At 33.3% G+C, this 18,511-nt stretch overlaps 2 protein-coding genes across 3 annotated transcripts in view; both read left to right on the top strand.

Moving 5' to 3' along the window:
* The first annotated feature begins 1,147 nt into the window (after nt 1-1,147).
* On the top strand, nt 1,148-9,992 carry LOC119834652 (ubiquitin-like-conjugating enzyme ATG10). Of its 2 annotated transcripts, XM_038359078.1 has the most exons (3): nt 1,148-1,468; nt 1,914-2,140; nt 9,897-9,992. In XM_038359078.1, exons 1-2 carry the CDS (start codon nt 1,173-1,175, stop codon nt 2,110-2,112), a joined length of 495 nt encoding a protein of 164 aa, XP_038215006.1. In that variant the 5' UTR covers nt 1,148-1,172; the 3' UTR covers nt 2,113-2,140; nt 9,897-9,992. The 2 variants fall into 2 exon arrangements, with proteins under 2 accessions (XP_038215006.1, XP_038215005.1); XM_038359077.1 differs by lacking the exon at nt 9,897-9,992 and having other exon boundaries at nt 1,914-3,354.
* The window catches only part of LOC119834283 (probable phospholipid-transporting ATPase IF), a 16,763-nt gene continuing 7,845 nt past the window's right edge, over nt 9,594-18,511 (top strand). The window contains exons 1-9 of the mRNA XM_038358619.1: nt 9,594-9,689; nt 9,897-10,092; nt 10,683-10,808; nt 12,833-13,054; nt 13,740-13,919; nt 14,252-14,557; nt 14,881-15,128; nt 16,148-16,567; nt 17,395-17,566. Coding sequence (XP_038214547.1) covers nt 9,594-9,689; nt 9,897-10,092; nt 10,683-10,808; nt 12,833-13,054; nt 13,740-13,919; nt 14,252-14,557; nt 14,881-15,128; nt 16,148-16,567; nt 17,395-17,566 — 1,966 coding nt within the window. The remainder of the gene's footprint in view (nt 9,690-9,896; nt 10,093-10,682; nt 10,809-12,832; nt 13,055-13,739; nt 13,920-14,251; nt 14,558-14,880; nt 15,129-16,147; nt 16,568-17,394; nt 17,567-18,511) is intronic.

Below are 18,511 nucleotides of genomic sequence, written 5' to 3'. Positions count from 1 at the left end.
CTTACCAATATGGCAATATTCATCTTCATTCTTCATTTGAAGCACAGATTAAGAACTAGTTACTACATTTGAAGTGTCAAGAAATTGCACGTCAACTTGACGCTTACAATTTACAACTTTATCGAATGTATACGCTCCGCGGTTTCACCCGCGTAAGTCCACATCCCGTAGGAATATGGGGATAAAAATTGACCTACGTGTCATTACAGTTGTCCAGCTATCTACCAAATTTGATTGCAATCGGTTTAGTAGTTTTTGCGTAAAGAGCAACAAACACACACACATCCTTACAAACTTTCGCATCTATAATATTAGTAGGATAAGTAGTAGGAATAGGAGTAGGAAGTAGGATTAGTAGGATTTCAATGCTATAAAACTAAACCTTTTTTAATATTTTTTTAATTTTGGAGGTATAGTTTTTATTGCTTTAAATATATCAGCGTTATTTAGTGTTTTATATTGAATAGGGCTGCGTCCAGATACATTGTTGTGTAAAATTTCTGTTTCTCTACATTTTAAAAACTTACATTGACAAGTAGTTGAGATATAATGACTTTGACACTGGCAAATAGTTCAAACTTAATAACATAAATATATAAATGGCAAAATTGTGGCAACACAGCACTGCCATTCATAAAATAAAATAGAATTGAATTGAATTAAATATATAAAAAAAAAAATCATGTCCACTCAACAGTGTTGCCTTACCTTGTTTACATTAGCCCTTTTCGGGCAGAATCGAGCCTTTTGCTCTTTGACTGAACCCTCTTTTAAACCCAATAGCCCCAAAAGGGCAATCTAGCTCTATTTCGCATTTTAGTAATTGTCTGTAAATAAGGCTGATTTCGTAATTTTTCATGTTTTTACCGTGTCAAATTTTTACGAAGAGCATTCTGATTGGCCACTGAAGTACTAATCACCCAGTCAAAATACTCGGACTCAGAAAATTATATTACGGAATTATATTTCAATTAATTAAACGCAATTTTAGCGTTCTGACTACAATTTGATATTTATTGAATTATTTAATGCCTTTAATATTGTTCACTCCTTTCTATCTCTTTGTAGAGTTCCGAGTGCTCTTTTTTGAAAATAAAGATGGCAACACTCTCACTGAAGTCCACAACTTCAAACGAATATAATATAGATAATTTATTTAAACTAAAGTAGAAATGGATGAACAACTTATAAGTCCAGAAAAGTTTCTAACAGCAGCGATAAAATTTATGACAATATCAGACAAAATAAAAGACAAATGGAAACTCCACGAAAATATAGAGATTCATAAAAGTTACTTGAAAAAGGAAACATTTATACAAAACAATAACAGAAATCTTCCGCTTCTTAAAGCCGAGTTTGTAATATTTTACAATTTAAGCTATGGTGTACCATCATTTAGTTTTAATATTTGGGATCCATCAGGATCTTTTTTATCTTTAGAAGATATTAGGCAATTGTCTTTTATTGAGTGAGTATCATAAATTATTTGATATGAAATTATTCATTATTGAGTAACTGTTATTTCTTTTTGTCTCTGTGGTTGCTAAAAAATAAACATAACAGAAATAAACCACCAGTATGATTTTTTTATGTTATGATCGGCAAAGAATCTGGTTGTTTGTCTGACTGTACAATGGCAAGCTCTTCTAAATTGAAAAAAAAGGTTAAATACAAACTTGCTTCTTTATCCCCATAGGCATATTACTCTGGAAGAATAGAAGAAATTTGATTACTGATGTGGGATCAATGGTGGCCGGGAAGTTGGGTGTTTTCACCCAAAAGATGTATTTAATCCCGCTTCTTGATAATTTTTTGTCTATTCAATATTTTGTATGTAAAATTATTTCTAATCCCATAACATTGTTATCAACTAGTTGCTCCATTCTTGAGTTCATTGTGAAATTTTTTTCCAGAATAAGAAAGCAAGACTTCTACTCGGTAGTCACTCAGCAAGAGCATCCTGTATTAAACAAGCCCTATTTTATTATGCACCCCTGTCATACACAGACACTGTTGGCCAATTTAAAGGAATCCAAGAACATAATTGTAACATTTCTTGGACTTATAATGCCATTATTGAATATAGATTTGCCATTGGAGTATGGGCTATGAAATGGATTTAATGATAGACTAAAAAGAGGTGAGTATGACAGGATTTTGAAATATCTTAAAAAATGATTTTTCTGATTACCTCATAATAATGTAATAAATAGTTGTAAAGAATGCTTGGTAAATAGTTTTATAGATTTCGTAAGTACATATAATATGCACCCAATTTGAATATCAAGTTAGTTTTAAGTTGAAAAAGTCTTATGATGTGAAGAAGGCTTTACTAGCAAAACATCAGAAAATATAAATACTGTATCAGTCAATAAATTTTTAATTCAAGTGCCTTAATCTTCCCAACTCCCTATTTTTAACTTCGTAGCAGCAAACTGATTTTCTGTGACGCTATGTGATCAATATAAACTGCGCCAAACCTTGATTTTTTTTTGTTATTTCGTTATAATTCCATTTATGAATATGGAGTTTTTTTTAACTATTTCTGCAGGCTCATTATATATTGTGTCAAATAATTCTCGTTCACCTGATCAATGCATGTGTGAAATAATAATCTTTTTTCATAAAGCTCAGCCGTGTGATAAGCAAAAAAAAGTAAGGTCTAGGCTAATCTAAACGCGAGGTGCGACGTTTTTATTGATATCATATTATTGTATTGATAAGATAGTTTATGTTCAGTCAGTCATCCATTGTCGTATTTACAGGTTACATTATCTGTGTTTTTTTTTTTTTAAATATGTAAAGTGTTGTGCTTTATAATGAAGGATTGTGTATCTGTGAGAAATTTTTTCAATCGTCTGTGGGAATGCTTGTTATCATGCTTTCAAGTACTGTTTTTCTTTTGGCGCGTAAGTGGTACCAAATATTTTTTATATTTTTTTGGGTAGGAACGACGCTAAGAAGTCTTTAGACGTTATTATTAGTTTTGTATTAAATAATTTGTATGAATACTTTCTATTCTTTATTTCACATACCCACCTAAAGTCGAGTCAAATTATTTGAATCCAAATGTTTTGAGTTTTCAACAAAACTGGTTTGTTAATGAACTTCTACTTCTAATTGATATCAATTCATATGTGTCTGTAATAAGGATCATTTTGGCTTCTTTCCAACTTGAATAAAATCGATAACAGGTAGTTTTTATTTTTATGTCACCCAAGATAAAATTTAATTTATGTTCCGTTAATCTCTTTTGGTAGCAATTAATACCTTTAATAGGTTCAGTATTGTATTGTTATATTTAATAGGTTTATTTAGAACACTAATTTACAATGGATTTTAACATCAGAAGATATAATATAATATTGTAAGTATTTACGCATTTTTCCTTGCATAAACATATAAAAAGAAACTTATAAATACACTTAGAATTTAAGGAGATTATATATATTATAACGGATTTTAAACGCAGTTAAATTCCGTATCTGTAAAATAATACTCACGTAAAATCAAACAAGAATCTTCAATTCGAAATCTTTGATACCTACCTCCAAAGATTACGTATTGAACAAAACGGACCTGGAAGGCAAGATTATCCTATCCTACTAATATTATAAATGCAAAAGTTTGTAAGGATGTCTGTGTGTTTGTTGCTCTTTCACACAAAAACTACTCAACCGATTGCAATGAAATTTGGTACGTAGACAGCTGGACAACTGAATAACATATAGGCAACTTTTATCCCGATATTCCTACGGGATACGGACTTACGCGGGTGAAACCGCGGGGCGCAGCTAGTAAATAATAATAATAAAAAAACTACAAGCCTGTTTGGCCGGCACTGCCCTGCTCTGCTCTCTTTATTCATATTTTGTTGACAATTTTCCTTATATTAAAATGGTTTACTATTTTCCTCATATAAATACTGTAAAAAAATGGGTATTTAAAAACATTTTAAGAAAATTCTTGGCTAAATTCAAACGATCTCGCGCTCGCCGAAAATAATTGTTAAATAATAATATACTTGTTTGATTAAAAAAATTGTCTCAAAAAATGTATGAATTGTCCGACAATCCCAAACGTATTCTTTTCATTTTTTTTGCCCAATGTATTAATCTTGAAACCTATCAGAAATAACTCCCAGTTCTAAAAAAATAATGAAAGGTACCTAATATTGCAAATTGAAACACAAACTATAAATTCCATATTTGAAGGCTGAGGTTACAAGTATTTGTTAAACTTTCAATCACAAAGCTATATCTATAATATTTACAGTATATTTATTAGCGGGTGATTAGATTAGAACGTAACATTACAGGCTATGTATGATTTCAATTTTGAAGCAATAGATTATATTATGTAGTAGCTGTCCGCCCCGGCTTCACCCTGATACGTCTTTCGCCGTAAGAATCTTCCTAGTGCCTTAACAAAAAACGTATAAACCTTCCTCTTACATCACTCTCACACTTATTGGGCCAGCTCGCACCGGGGAAGTACCACACCCCCACTAAACACCGATGTGAAATAATAGCTATTGTATTTCGTAGGGTGTGTGAGGAATCCGGAGGCTCATTTCCTTTTCCTCACCCTTCCAAGTCCATTCCTTTTGTCCAGTCATCCTATGCTTATCTCTTTCCCCTTAAAAGCGGGCAGCGCATTCGCAGAAGTCTGAGCCCATGCGAATGTTCATTGGCGGTGGTGATCGCTTACCATCAGGCGAACCACCAGCTCAGCTGCCCGCTATGACATAAAAAAAGCCAAATTCAGCCCGATTGCTCCGATACTTGCTGTGAAACATTTTTTTTGTATTTTTTGAATGATTTTTGAATCTTGCATAGATAGCCACGACCAAGTGAATTTGACCTTACCCTACCTCCTAACTTAGCATCAAACTAGTTCCAAATACATGAGAGATATGTCAGAAACGGACAGATTTGAGGGCAGTTCGATATCGCGAAAACGATAAAGTCTCGTATCTGAATAATCTTAACTCGGCTTCTTGTTTCGAATGAGAACACTTCAATACGTCCATTGTTAAAAATAGTGAAGTCATATCCTAGCTTATACAATACCAATTGATTATTTTTTTATTACGCGTGGACGTCGAGGATACGTCCTTCAGAGGTAAAACTATATCGAATAAAAAATTAAAACCTTATGACATACTCAGTCATGTCTCTTGTAGCTATGAAAATATTAATATCTGAGTTCCAACATTTCATATTAAGTCATATTTGCCACAAATGCAAATACGAGGAATACGAAAACTATAAATTTACGGTGTATTATTACGTATAAGATATTTTAATACGCACTAAAGCTGAAAGCTGAGTTATAAATTCAAAAATAATAAAAGTATGTCTAAATGCAATACTTCCTGATCAATGATATGATGTAATGATAACATATTAATTTATCGCAGACGGAGTTATTTTGTATTTATAATAGGTATTAGTAAGGAAGTAGGGATGTAGGACTTTTAATTTATTTCACGTATTTTTCACGCCAGAACCACTCAAACGATTTTAATGAAATATCTTACCACTTTTTTTACACTAGAGCCTCTGTACTATTTTTGGAGCTTGTTACCTCAGTACTTTGACTGGGTGAATCAATTTTGCAGATTCTTTTTTTATTTCAAATATATAATATTATAAAGTTGAAGAGTTTGTTTGTTTGTTTTGTTTGAATTTGAAAAATTATTTCAGTGTTAGTTAACCCATTTATTGAGGAAGGCTATAGGCTATATATGTACCACAGGCTAAGCCGGGGCGGACCGCTAGTTTCAAAAAAGAATAAGCAAAGGAGATGCCGCCCGTGTCCCATTTAAATTTGTTTTGTTACGGACTTACACGGGTGAAACCGCGGGGCGCAGCTAGTGCTATATATGTACCACGAGCGAAGCCGGTGCGAACAGCTAGTCATTAATAAATGAACATAAAAAATACTATCTCGTGTGTAATCTTTAAACTAATGTTGATCTTATTAGCTATGCTAAAGTTATAAAAAATGTATGTGCTTGCTATAAAAAGATACTCGTAAATATAATTACCCTCTACTCGACTGCGTCAGATGAAGGGTAAGGTGGATTGGTATTTTCCCTAACTCCCTAGCAGCGGATATTAAATATGAAAGATTGATAACATAAGATATTAATTACAAATCTATTCTGTCATTTGAAAAGGTGTACAGCGAGCGTGGTCTCGACATGAATAGCCTTATCTCCTATGTAATTCTCATTTCAATAATCCTCCCTCCTCCCAAATGTTACTAATAAGTTGATTGTAATATTGGTCTGATACACCAAGTAACACTGGCAAAATCTACTCAGTGGTTTTTGCGCTGATTGAAGCACATACAATCAGAAAAAAAACTTACTAACCATGGTTAGGGAAAACACGTCCATATTGCATGGCATTTTTTTTAATATTCGCTGTACAGAAAATCGTCTGGTTACTGTTTAATTATATGTCCATATAAATCTTTATATTTGAGATAGTTTGGATGCTCAGAGTTGAGCGATTTGGACTATTTTTTTACCAACGTAAAACATCTGATTCACATAGTAATTTCTTTAAAATAATGCGGCAACTAGTATTTAGTGTCCAAAAGTGTTAGTATTTTATTTTACACATAAAATCATTCAACCACGACAAACGCATTTTCCAAAACATCTATAATGGTCACCAATTAGGTAAATTGCGTACGTTAATTGTCTAATAAATTACATGAAAGTACATACTTTTATATTGTTTATATAACGATAAACTCTTTCATTCAGATCATTAAACAAAGATTAATCTTTGTAATCAGATCACTATTTTTTAACAGTCATCATTGCATAGACACTTATTACAATCGTAGATGAAAAATCAACACTGCCTCGTAGTTGGGCAAAGAAAACTGTTTTTCTTCTTCCCAGGCAAAATATAAAAAAAAATATTTTTAATTTTATTGTACTTTATATAACTTTCATAATGATTAATGTTTTTATGTATCGTTTAATAAAATCAGCATAATTTTCTTTGAACAATGTGAATCAGACTAACTGTTTAATCATTTCCGCATAAAAAATATAAACACCTAGGTATCACCATGAAATCTATCTGAGTCAATAATAAAGAAAACATATGTTCGCCAACAAATGATTCCGTGAGAACACGATCGACTGTGTTATAGTGTTGTCAATTGCAATGCAGGATATGCGCCGTAACGTTTTTAATATTTTCCCCAGTTTGCTTGTCACCTTAAGTATAATCCTATATTCGGGATTAAATGGGAGATATCGCTTATTATTGGGTTAAATCGACCTGTATAACATTTAAATATTGCTATTAACCCTTTTGTTTGTACATTAATTATAGTGTACACCGCACTGTACAATTAGTCAGTTTCACTAATTGTCTAAATTCCCCTTTCAACCTCAATTAGTCTAATTTCACCCGCTAATAAATTCTTGGTAATAAAGCCATATGGCACTGCTATCGCAGCCACGATGAAGTATACAGATTCAATATATATTGCAGGATTCTTATGTACCCTTTCTATTCAGGGTGCTGAATGTATCGGTCTTTATTTAGCGCAGGTTTGATAAATTCTTTGTCTTCACGTATTTTTATATATTATAAAAAATTCAGGTGAAATAACACAAGACGGTAAGCGGTCGGGCGACACATGTGGCCACTCTCACGGCGGTGACGCGGTTGACATTACTCGGCCTGCACTATTTTATCGAACTACCTAATATATACCGTAGTGTAGTGTTATATACTGTAGTGTACAATGAGTTCCGAGGAACGGGCGCACACATGAGGGTATTTTTTGTTTCATCTACCCCATTCATCTCGCTGCAGTGCGGCACGCGCGTACCCCACCTTTCATACATTGGCACAAATTTTAAGTTTAATAATGTGGTCAACATGATAGTAAAATTATGTTTTTTATATGAGTTTTTTTTAACTCATATTATTTGTAGATTTATTTAGTTTATATTTATAAAATACTAGCTGCGCTCCGCGGTTTCACCCGCGGTAGTCCGTATCCCGTAGGAAAATCGGGATAAAAATTTGTCTGTATGTTATTTCAGTTGTCCAGCTATCTACGTACCAAATTTCATTGCAACCGGTTCACTAGTTTCTTGCGTGAAAGAGCAACAAACTTTCGCATTTATAATATTAAGTAGGATCTCATAATTACAAGGATGTTAATTGAAGGTGCATCACATTTAGGACTTTTGTTAAGTAACATACATTCCATCCCCAAATTAATTTGTTATTTTGTTGTGCATCATGTAGGAAAAGGGAATTTTAAACGTTTAACTATCTAACCCTAAAATATTAAGTAAACGTAAGCTTAAAACATTCATGTAAGTATTTGTTTTTTTTTTATTGTATGGGTCCTTAAACACTATAAACCGAAAGTGTGGAACAAAATCTATGTATATTTCTTTTAAAAACAGAAAGTAGAAAACATTTATCAACATTGATTCAGTGAAAAAAAAAAACATACCTACTATTTTGGATTGACGTTAAATCTTAGGATTCGTGGAAACCAATTTGTACATAAAGCGATGCTGATAATTTTCAAGTTTAGTGGGTATCGTATGCTATCTTATCAGAATTTAATAAATATCCAAACGTTTTGCGAAAATCCCGCTTCACTGATCTCATCGAGTTTACAATTTAACTGATTCTTGCGTCACATTTCATTTTTGTACGACGTTCCTAAAAACGCTTCCTAAATGATTTTTTACCAGGTTTTTACGAATCCTATCATAATTTGAACGATAATTTTTGACCACAACCACTCCCTAGCGTATGTTCTATGTTTCTGTGGTTAAAACTAAATATTTTCTTAAACCATACTCTACGACCTGGGTACTGTACGGTACCTGGTACTGGAACACTTAGCATATTCGTTTTTATTTTTTTTTTGTGTCAAAAACATTTAATCAGGGGGTTTATAAAAGCTAATAAAAAAGATGAGAATATATGTTTCATACAACTTTTTCAATGGTCATTAAGTATTTATCTAGGATATATCCTTAAAGTTAATTTATAATGGTTTTGATTAACTTTAATCGATACATTCTAGGTCAAAACTACTCCACGTGCAATACTTGATCGCTCTAACTTTTATATGCATTTTTTTTGACTATGCTTTTGGTTCATGATTCATACAACATTTTATGCAGGTAGTAATAAAATTAATCATAGCCATAATATGTAATATATTATCGCTATATTTAAACATTCACCATATAAAAAATTGATTATAAATACGATATTAATATATAATATATAAATGAGTAGAAAGAGAAAAAAATAGCATTTATAATACTGTGTATCTTGTACCGTCTGTAGATGCTCTTAAAATTCGATCTATTAGTAACTTCATCTTTGTATAAAAAATATTGTCACAGCTTCGAACATCAATAATAACTAACATACAAAACAAGGCAAAATATTCAAATTCACAAAAATTGTCTGCTGCTATTGTTTTCAGTCAAACGGAGAGAATCGTTTTCGATTCGACAGTTGACACCTAATTAAAAGCTTATCATTTACTTGGTTATAAAATAGAAAATCGCTAAAATGTTTTTCGTCACAAAAACACGATTCGAAATAAGAGCTCACTTCTCAAGTGCGCTCTTATTTTTCGAGCCAACATTTTCGACGCCACATCACATTGTAATTGTTGATCGAAGAACAGCAGTTTCGTAAATAAATAACAATCACCAAAATCGTTTCATTCCATTGAAAGTTCCGAGATAACAAAGCCAAAAAAGATATACATATGGATTGATAAAACCCTATTTCCGAAATCGGTGGAAATGTTACGATATCAAATCCACGTTCGCATAACTAACACCTCTATTATGTAAAACGTACCAACAGACGAACAAAGTATCGGCGAGCACGAGCACCCGTTTGATAGAGGTGGGCGTGGTGGACGGGACCAAGCGGAAGCACAACAAGATACGCACCTCCAAGTATACACTACTCACGTTCCTGCCCAAGAACCTTTCGGAGCAATTGAGGAGGATCGTTAATTTCTACTTCCTGATCGTGACAGTTATCTCTGTTGTCATTGGTGAGTATTGTGGTCTATTTTTGGCTGTAATTTATTTTGTTTTTTTCTAAGTCAATAGATACGTCTGTTTGTAATATTGAAATAACCGCTTTTACTATATGTACAGACATGCTCTGTACCAAATCACATTTTTTTACAATTTTTGTTTGTCTATATGTTTGTGGCGTCTAATTTTTGAAACGGCTAGACAGATTTTGACACACAATACTTATGTAATAAGTAATGATTGAGGCTACTTTTATCCTATATTTCCATGGGAACATTGGGATTTCAACAAAAAGTCATAACAGAGGAGAAACCGCGGGACGCAGCTTATATTGTATGTGGTAGTCGAGCACGCTTCGGTACGAATTGGGCCAGCTCGCACCGTTTAAGTACCACACCCCCACAAAAGACCGGCGTGAAATAGCATTCAGCTGTGTTTCGTTCGGTGAATGGGGGAGCCGGAGGATTACACCTTTGTTAAGAAATTAACTCGTTAAAAAAACGTTCTTAAATATTGTCTTTTTTTTTGTAGAATTTGCGCTACAGACTTCGCTATTAAAAGCTGATATAAAAAAATTGTTATATAACTAAGTGGCATTCCCCAGATAGTCCAGTGTCGCCCTTTACGAGTATAGCACCTCTGACCTTTATGGTTTTCGTGACAGCCGTGAAGCAAGGGTACGAGGATTGGCTGCGGCATAGAGCGGACAATAAAGTCAATAATCAAATAGGTGAGTTCTCATATGCACCTTGTTTATTGAAGTATTAGAATACGCCTGTTAACTGCAAAAAAATAAAAATAAAACACACATAGAAACATGTACGTATAGCTTCAATGAAAAACATTATTATACAGTGTTATTTTATCTGTGTTTATTATCTGCTTTTGGACATGTCTATAAAATGGATACTTATGGGGTAGTCTCTTGTAATTTGTTTTTATATAGTGCATGGGAATAATTGAGGAATAATTAAAAAAATGCTTTAAAATTAAATATTATTTTTACTATGATTCCTTGATTTCGATTTCTCGCTCTATCATCTTAAAGCTTATAATTTCATTGCTCACTATATCAGATTACATATGTATGATTCAATACAATGCTCAGATAACATTTTATATTCTGATATTTCCTCTTCAAGGCACGATAAAAATATTTATTGATAAAAAACCCGCACTTCCATTATTCATGATTCGTATGATTATTGCACTTATATAGTCCAAAAAATGATGATTCATTCATTCTTCTGTTTGTCAAAGAATTGCTAGATATAGGTACTCGACAAATATCCTTCACCACACCCATAGAGTACTTTTGTATATATGGAAACCGCACCCCGTGATAGCTATAGCAAACAAAATGCTTCATGAGTAAATATTCCTTATATTATTGTTCATTTAGTAGCCGAATTTATTTTCAACCGAAGTCGTTCCCAAAAATGAAGCAGATTCTCGGTTCGAATGTATTTTATTTGTTAATTTTTTTTCGATAACTTCGTTAATGTATATTCGGTTGACGTGATTCTTTTTGTATTTCATAGGAAATTGTTGTTATTTCACATTTGGTTAAATTTTAGTAGTCTGGAGTGGTACCCTGGAATGTCAGTGAGCTTTTTGGTACAAAAAAATATTTTGTATCACATGAACATTATAATCAAATATAAAATTTCTGTTTAAACAGTCTCTCGTAGTTCCCATCATCCTACTAATATTATAAATGCGAAAGTTTGCAAGGATGTGTGTGTTTGTTGCTCTTTCACGCAAAAACTACTGAACCGATTGTAATGAAATTTGGTACCTAGATAGCTGGACAAATGGAATAACATATAGGCAATATTATATCCCGATATTCCTACGGGATAAATGGATGCGGGTGAAACCGCAGCTAGTTTCTAATAACTTTTACTTGTCACTGTATATAGAGTGAATAAAGGACTAAAAACGAATCAATTTGAAAAAGTCAAAAGTGAAAACAATTGCAAATCGCATATTGACGTAGATAACAATGATATGGTAACGATACAGCGTGTACCACGTTTATAAAGCACTTAATTTAGTTATCGTTGATTGAACTTGCAGTTGTCATGACTTAATGTGCTCTAGATAATTATGGTGTTTCGTATAACATGACGATTTTATGTTTGTATTGTACGAAAGAGACTATTTTAATTTGTGAATTAGATGCATTTTTCTGTAATAATTTCATGCGAAATATGGCATCAAATCAACGTTATAACAAAAACGATTTTTATCGTGAAAACTTGGATATTGAGTTAATTTATAAATTGATTAATGTTATACATAGAACTAATTTATAAATTAATATAAATTATACAAAGTCAATAATAATGATTACGGAAATTCATATTCATATATTACGTTACATATCTCAAATTAAGATTTTATATTTGATTGTACGAGATTTTATCAGAAATTTATAAGATAATTTTTATGATGCCAAAATAAAGGTACATTCAGTTGGTTATATTCTGGAGTTCATTCCTTTAATTGAAATGACGTATAGAATAATATCAATAAAATAATTCAGTTCAGGTTTTGCAACTGCAGGTTATCGTTTTCGCTAATCCAAACTATAATCTATCTCTGTATCAATTTTCAAATATCCCTCTCTCTTATTCACATCCGATTAGCTGTTATTGAGTGAAAGAGCAGCAAGCATCCATCGTGCCTCACAAACTTTCTAACGATATTAGTAGGAAAAATCGTCCAATAACGCATGGAATTTTTTACCAGTGGAAATCGTCCACAAAGGGGTGATGAAGGAGGTTCGAAACTCCTCTATCGCACCCGGCACTCTGGTGAGAGTGAAGCGAGGTCGGGAGGTACCAGCGGACTTGGTGCTGTTGTGTTCCTCTGGGGAGAAGGGCAAGTGCTATGTGACCACGGCTAACTTGGATGGGGAGACTAACTTGAAAACTCTGAGGGTCCCTGGACCTTTGGTCGGGTTTACAGCAGGTCAGTGATCAGATAAAAATTCGACAAAAATTGAGTTCCAGATAGTAAATTCTATAGTTTAAAGTTGTTTTGACTGCGTATAAGATAACCGTTGTAAAGAAAATTATTTTTTAATTCTTCACATGAATTTCTCCCTTTTTTCTGCTCAATTTGGCAATAACTAAGCCAAACCAAGATCGAAATTTAAAAAAATGAGTCTTCTATTGTTGGATTTTATACGTTTTCAATTAATTAACATCTAACGATATAATTTCGAATACAAGCATAATATTTATTGCTATCGTATCTCGCTATGCTTAATCGAAATTTAATTAAATATTTAATATTAAAATGTATACCATTTATCGTGACCTGGATATAATTAAAGCTAGTACAATTTTGTGCCATGTATATAAGTATTCATGGCAAAAAATTGTACTAGTTGACCGACATTGTTGATGACTGAAGAGAATACTTCTGGTATAATATGTTGCTGGCAACATGCTGAAAGCAACTCCGGAACATTTTGATTTGTCATAGCAACAGCTATACCAACGTTTACCATGAATACGAGCTTTTATACGATTCTCACGATTTTTCTTATTCCATTCAGAAGACGTTTCTCAAATATATATTTTTGATGAATCGACGATGATGAGACGATGACTTGTACTAAAATTATCTTATTGATTTACCAACTACACAGACGTAATTCCACAAGGCATTCGCATTGAAGTGCCAACTCCAGTAGCTGATCTATATACGTTCTATGGACGCATAGAAATACCTGGACAGGACAGCATGCTCCTAAACACCGATAATATCATGCTGAGAGGCTCTCGGGTGAAGAACACTGAATGGGCTATTGGATGCGCTGTGTATACTGGTGAGATTTTAGCGCATATTGGAAGAAAACTTAAAGGGAAATAGGGCCAATAATTGTTGCAAAATGTTCTGATTAAAAAAAGTATATATTATGTAATCTGTAGAAAATCTTTATTTCTTTAAACCAAAATGTATGACAATTTGAGACTTCAAGCTGACCTTTGCTTGGAGCATTTTGTGAACATTCGATTGATAACAATTTTTATATGGTCTTGTCTTTTTAGCGCTTTAAGTATTCTGCATCAAAAATGCACAATACATAAAACATGTATTAAATTCAAACTATATAGTTGAAATGCGACATTTCTCAAAGTATAATCACGTTACTTGCAGGAGAAGAAACAAAACTAGCGCTCAATTCCAAATACGCGAGCAACAAATTCTCATCCAGCGAACTGGCAGTGAACTCCTTCATAGTTCTGCTCATATACATTCTTATATTCGAAATGACCGGGTCTTTAGTGGCCAAGATATTACTGGAAAAGTGGAATCCGGAGAGGCTCGCGTATTTCGGCTTTGAAACGAGTTTTCCACTCAGTTGGAGTGGAGTTTTACAGGACTTGTTCTCGTTCCTGTTATTGTATTACTACATTATACCAATGTCGTTGTACGTGACGATTGAATTGTATAAGTTCATTGGTAAGTGGATTTTGGTTCACATTGTACAAGCATTGGTGTGTTATTTTCTATGGAAAGACATATTAGTGGGCTAAATTTATGGGTTTCTAAATTTATGAATTGAAAATATGAATATAAAGTACAAGTAAATTAATTTTTATTATACTCATTAAAATTAGTTAAATAGCATTCGGAGATCAATTAAAAGGGTTCATATTAAAGAATATAATATAATTATTTGATTATCTCACTAGACCTATATTAATTTCCCTTTTACCTATCTATACCTTCATCTTATACCATTTTCCTGGCCATAAGACCTAACAATAGCATCTTTTCCACAGGCGCCCTATTCATAGGTTGGGACGAAGATCTGCGCTGCGAAGAAACAGGCAGACCAGCTGTTGCCAACACATCCGACCTTAACGAGGAGTTGGGACAGGTGGAAGTTCTCTTCTCCGATAAGACTGGTACTCTTACCAAGAACTTGATGGCGTTCAAAGCGTGCTCGATCAGGGGAAGGATGTATGAGGAGAAGGAGGGAAGGCTGTATGATACGGGGAGGTTGGAGGAGCCGGTGGATACACTTCAGGTCAGTGGGAGATTTAGATGGAAGTGCCGTTTGACGGTGATATCTGAATAGATTTGTGAACTTCACATATTTTATTATATATTACGGTTCACCCAATGCAACAGGATGGTCTAAAATCTCAATTATCTCTTTTCTATCTCTATAGAATAGAATATAATAGAATTCTCATGTTAAATGCTACTTCGAAACGGCTGCACCGATTATCCTGAACGAATTCATGTGCACATCGGGTAGGTCTAAGAATCGGCTAACATCTATACTTCATACCCCTAAATGATAAGAGTAAGGCAGAACAGCATTTGCCGGGTCAGCTGGTATAATAATCATATTTTATATGCTCTATTTTTTTTCGTGTCGCCTTACATATGCCTCATTAGTATTTTTATGTCCTACCTCGATAATTTGAATTCTAATAATTTGAAAGTGTGTTTTTTACACATATTTTTTGTGTATGAACTATCTGCTGAAGATCTCTAGGTAACACCTGCGGGGTACCCTGCTAAAAAGTGCTGAGTGAGACTATATTCTATCTATATATCTATACCACTATACTACTATCTGTAACAAATTTTATGCATAATATTTCATGTTTATAATATTTAAAGACTTATCGTCTATAAGGAAAAGGAAAGGAAAGATTTTCCGAATAAAATGCTACTTCAACATGTATTTTTTGAGCCTTTACGATGCATAATCACTGATTATTCAAATAAATAATTATATATCACTTCAATGCCAATTACAAATCACATGTTATTTAATACAGTCCACGTTTTTAAACAAACACAAAAATCATCTTTCGATGCTTATCAGTTGATAAGCGAGCGCTATCAAATATTTACTTTTTGCACTATTTTCGATTTAATATCACAATCACTTAATGATTTTTCCACTGCAGAACAAAATCATACCAATGCACTCTCATATAAGACCTATTTTAGAATGAAAGAACAATTCTTAAAAATGTTTCTCTAAAAAATAGTTATTAGCACTATCCTTAAGTGACTTTTCTATTCCAGACAGACATTAAATTTTTCTTCACAATCATCGCTCTGTGCCATTCCGTGCAAGTATCGAACGAGGACATAAAGAAACTGAGCGCCCGACTCTCAGGGACCGGAAATATGCAACTAATGAATTTCTTTCGACGCAAGAAAATAACGAAGACACACGGCAATAGAACAGTCATCGACAGCGTGACTTGGAACGCAATTATAAACGAAAACGGAAGCAAGATGGATTACCAAGGCAGCAGTCCTGACGAGAAGGCGCTCGTCGAAGCGGCTGATCGATTCAGGGTGACCTTCCTCGGTGAGGAGGGGAACAATTTGGTGCTGAAGGTCGGAGAGGACACGGAAATGTATGAGAGATTGCATTCCATCGAGTTCTCGTCGGAGAGGAAGCGTATGTCCGTGATCGTGAGAGATAAGGGAGGGAAGGTACTGCCCTTGGTTCGCTATGATTGACGTTGGTTAAGATTAGATGCCGATAGTAAATCTGCACAGGAATTTACTGTTGGAATCTGTCTGCCCGTCTGATAACATGCTCTGTGTATCACTAACACTTATCTAACACTCCAATTAACGCAATATTTTTTTTCTCGAAAATTTATCAAGCATACGTAAAAATAAGTTTTGATACTAAGACATTGGCATTTTACTTTATAATTCGTTTTAAATTCTCTTGTTAGTTTCAAATAACGATATTATCAAGGACCAACACGATGTTAAAATATAAATTCACAATATTATAGATAACGTTTAATGGTCATAGATAAACATTAATTAGCGACTATTTATACTCATGACTTAGGTCCTAACGTTTGAAAGAAAATATATGTCACATAATTAGTAACGATTATATTAAATTTCCCGCCCTGTTTGTGTAGTTTACACATAAATAAATATATGAAAAGGTGTCCATTACCATTCCACAGATAATATAATAATATACTAGTTGCCATATTGAGGGCAAAGTGGTAGTATATTGTTGTGATTAATCTTTGAAAAAATTCGAACTTCTTTGGCATTTAAACACACTGAACTTAATCTTATCTGAAAGCACACACCAATACATATTTAAAGAAATAATCGATTTTTATTTACCATCGGGCCTTCTAAGAATACTTCTAAATAATTCTGTTCACTAATTTCTTAAAAACATTCATGTGGATTACATGGTTAAGAATCTTCTTCACCAACGTTGACATATCATAATAACCAATAAAGTGTATATATTTTCATACGAATCATTTACTGCATTTCAGATATGGCTATTCTGTAAGGGCGCTGAAACATCAGTGTTCCCAATTTGCAAGGATTCAGTGCTTATAGAGGAAACGGATAGGGATATAAACGCTTTCGCCAACAAGGGCTTGCGGACGCTGGCCATTGCGTACCGGGAAATACCGCGGGAAGAGTATGAGAAGGTCACCGAATGTGAGTAGAAAAGATCCCCGAAAAGCAGACCTCTTAAAATACCATTTGTATATAATCTATATATTTAACGCAACTGTAATCAAATAAAATTTTCTTGTATCTATATCAAAAGCCTAAATATCTTACTAGCTGCGCCCCGAGGTTTCACCCGCGTTGTCTCTATCCCGTTGGAATATCGGGATAAAAATTTGCCTATGTGTTATTCCAGTTGTCCAGCTATCTACTAACTAAATTTCATTGCAATCGGTTCAGTAGTTTTTGTAACAAATATACATACACATACATACATCCTCACGAACATGCTTATTTATAATATTAGTTGGATTTAAAAATAACGCGTCAAATTGCGAGCAAATTAGATTACGATCGCGAGTTAGATTATAATCTTACGGTTTTTGCGCTTTCACTGCGACATGTATGTAACATTATCGGCGACATCTACATTTATTGCGTGTTGTTATGTCCGATCAAACAATTAAAGCGTTTTAGGAATAATCAGTGAACACGAGGGAAGGAATGGCCGATATCGCAACTCATGATTTATGCATTTATGATTATGTTTTGAAAGATTGCTATTTACAATTTCATTGAACGTAGCGAAGTTTTTCGAATAAATTTTTTATTGTTTTTGTGTTTGAATAGACTTTTAATTATATGGCAGTAGTAAATAGAATGTTATAATATGTATATATTTCTTTTAGTAGGTGTAGAATTTATTGAATTTTGTGCAAGACATACAAATTTAACATGAGAAATCATATAATAAATAAAAATTAGCGCTGTCCTTCAATCAATAATACAGCTAGATACCTAGTTCCAACTAAATATCTTATTTATATGTTATTTGGATAGACTTTATAATTTTTTTTTCTCTTGTGCCGTGTAATTTCGAATTACGTACATCCGAATTGGCTGATTAATTATTTAAAAGATATATTATTTCCC

This window comes from Zerene cesonia, chromosome 19 (genome assembly GCF_012273895.1).
Source record: "Zerene cesonia ecotype Mississippi chromosome 19, Zerene_cesonia_1.1, whole genome shotgun sequence".
NCBI lineage: Eukaryota > Metazoa > Arthropoda > Insecta > Lepidoptera > Pieridae > Zerene > Zerene cesonia.
The sequence above is the reverse complement of the archived record's forward strand: the minus strand, read 5'-3'. Positions and strand labels throughout refer to the sequence as shown.